At 43.4% G+C, this 3,183-nt stretch overlaps 1 protein-coding gene across 1 annotated transcript in view; it reads left to right on the forward strand.

The window, feature by feature from the left end:
- Positions 1 to 3,183, forward strand: part of pak1ip1 (PAK1 interacting protein 1) — a gene marked incomplete in the record, with an annotated part of 11,929 nt that overhangs the window by 6,854 nt on the left and 1,892 nt on the right. Inside the window, 2 exon segments of the mRNA XM_035671400.1 lie at positions 273 to 435; positions 1,259 to 1,379. Of these exon segments, the coding sequence (XP_035527293.1) occupies positions 273 to 435; positions 1,259 to 1,379 (284 nt within the window).

The raw sequence follows: 3,183 nt of genomic DNA on the forward strand, positions 1-3,183 counted from the left end.
TTTACTATATCTTAGTGATTTATGTTGCTAACAAGCGCTAACATTCTTCGTTTCTAAATAAAGTGATGAAGTGAAATTTGGGTAAAAATAAATGATAAAGTGTAAGTACGTACGATGATAGACATGAACTTCTGTTTTTATAATAGATTTGATCATTCCCCCTCCTGGAACTGTCACTCAGGAACCTAAATCCTATGTTTTTGTTTGTTTTTCTCCCAGTTTCAGTGTTTATGTTATTACTAAACGTGTGTATTTTCCTTTTTCTCATCCAGGAGTGGACAGCCAAGGCAAACTTCACACATCACGCCCACACAGCATCCATATCAGCTGTGGCAGCCAGTGAGAGGTTTGTTGTCACCGGTAGCAAAGATGAGACCATACAGCTGTACGACATGAAGAAGAGGAGTGAACACGGAGCTCTGCTGCATCATGACGGTGAGTCTGTTCTGTAGATCTTCTGTCTGACATCCAGTCATTATTATGGACTTAATGGGAAATACAGAAGCAGTAACTGTGGCTCTGAAGATTTATGGTGTTATCCCCACAAAGGTTTTCCTTTCTTACTAAGATGGACTCCTTTCCATGATTATGTATGATGTAGAATATCTAATATATTATGGCAGGTACTTCCGAGGCTGGAGGAATGAGGGATGAATGTGGAGGGGAGATTTTGTCGTTATTTTACCTCCCTGTTTTTTATGATATATGCCACCATGCTTGTGAACTGAAGGCTGTACTGTGCTGTGTACAGAATTTTGGAGGGACTGTGTTAAAGCAGGGGATTTTTTATATAAAAGACATCATTTATGAGGAAAGATGTGTTCAAAAAAGAAACTATTACAATATAGAAATGTAACTTGAGAGAAAAAGTGTCATTCTTGAACGTTTTCTGAAGTGAAAAGAGCTCATTTTAAAGTCACAATAAAACAGAAATAATTACTCATCTTGTCCTCCATTACCTAAGAACTGAGTTGGCTGGTTGTTGTGGTATTTAGTGTTTTTAGGGAAGAGTAATCTTGTTATTTATTCATTTATTTTTTGTTGGAATCAACTTACTTTCCACCTTTTCTCCCATTAATTTAAAACTAGGTTCTCCTGACCTCTTTCTTCCTGTAGCAAACTGATTTCTGCCTCCATGATTTGCAATTTGACATTTTTTAAACTTCTTTTTTTACTAGTTGTGAAATGTATAAAAGATTTTAAAGACATTATCTTCTGCTTCTGCACACCTGACTCAAACCTTCGCCGTGTCGCTCAGGCACCATCACCAGCCTGGAGTTTTACGGGTCGTCTCATTTACTGAGCGGAGGAGACGATGGACTGTTATGTGTGTGGAGCACGAAGAAGTGGGAGTGTCTGAAATCCATCAGAGCTCACAAGTAAGCACACACTCTCACACACACACACAGTGTTGAATTCTCACCAGTGAGGAAGTTGACGGTGATCCAGGCAGAAATCCCTGAACGGAAAAACACAAGTTTTAGCTTTAAGTTATAATGAAGATGATGATGATGATGAAGATGATGAAGCAGCTGGACCGTTAGCTTTATACAGCTACGTCACTTGTTGTGGGCTAACATCAAAATATATAAGTTAATATCATGGATCACGTTCTGGACTCTGATCCGGACTCTGATCCGGACTCTGATCCGGACTCTGATCCGGACTCTGATCCGGACTCTGTGTTGAGGTGTCGACTGTTTGTTACACAGAAACATGTATAAAGTGTCTTGAAGGACTTTAAGGTGAAGCAGATCTGGAACATCAATCCAACATGAAGATCTCCAGTGATACGCTGAGAGCTCGCCGAGGATCGGCTCATCCAGGTCAACTCAAAGACGACATTAGTGTGTGTGCCACTCAGCTGCATGCATTAGTGCCTTTTACCAGCGACCTCTGACCTCTGCCGCATGCAGAAGTGGGTGATTAAAGGGTCTGATAGAAAGTGTATCATAGGAGCTTTACTGTAAAACTCTTATACAGACACTAAGAAGCAATTTCCAAACAAAACAAACAGCGGAGAGGACTCGGCTTTAGGTCGGGAAGCTAAACACCGGCACTTAGCACCCTGCCCCCCCCACTGACCACTCACAGATCTGCATTAACAATAAGTCGCCTCCATTCGGGACGGTCGGGGGGGTAATCTGAGGGATGGATGAGCATCCAGACCAAGAATATGTGTGCGGTAATAAGGCTGATGGAAGGAGGAATGTGTCCATTAGCGGCTCGCTGACGGGAGTTCATTCAGTAGCCATCATCAGAGGGAAGGAGAAAACATTTCAGCCTCAGGAATCAACTGAGAGGGAGGGAGGGGGGAGATAATCGGCCTCCCTCCCTCCCTCAAGATTAAGTGGGACATTATCCCACATGGCCATAATTGCTTGTATGAACTACTTTAAAAGGATTGGATTATATGTGCACGAGCGTGGTGTGCATACACGGCGAGCGTTTCAAACACGGCAGCTACATGTGATTCCTTCACACAGCGAGCTCATTGTCACTGCTAACCGAGTTCACAGCAGGGACAACAACAGCGTCCAACATCTGGACCTGTGAGCAGCCCGACCTCAGACCACAGGTTCACTGCTCCAATAAAGAAACCTCACATTTATTTCAGTCTGCACTCGAGGAACGTGAAGTTTTGGGCTGATGGGTAATATACACTCAGGTTAGGGTCAGGGACAGCGTTTCCCGTTTCACTGCCAAACGCCAATTTTCAACTCCACGCCGTGGGCACGCCATAAGACGAACGTATTTAGAGTGCAGTGAGCAGCTGATCCGATCGAAATGGTTGGGAGAGGCTCTTTTGTACGTCTCAATAAGATACACGTGTCTAACTATCTTCATGTCTGTCGGTTAAACACGACGCCAGGCAGACTGTCATGGTGAAATGTTGATTTTCGACGCCACGCCACAGACACGCTGACAGACGAAACCACATGATTTTGTTTTCATTATGAACGTCTGTAGAGTGCAGCGACCCAATCTGATGTCGATCCGATCATTTCTGTAGGAGGAATCCCTTAAACACCTGGAACGGAAAGAAAACTGTGGCGATATTGCACATGAATTAAAAAAGGCAGACTTCCTGTTGGGTTTGGGGAATGACTCCGAGAGGTTTTAGTTTAGTAAAGACCTGAAGAGAACTGATGATCCTGGTTCTCCACCAGTGTTTGTCCACCA

The sequence above is a fragment of the Morone saxatilis genome, unplaced genomic scaffold, assembly GCF_004916995.1.
Source record: "Morone saxatilis isolate NCDOM2014 unplaced genomic scaffold, NCSU_SB_2.0 Contig23, whole genome shotgun sequence".
Lineage (NCBI taxonomy): Eukaryota > Metazoa > Chordata > Actinopteri > Moronidae > Morone > Morone saxatilis.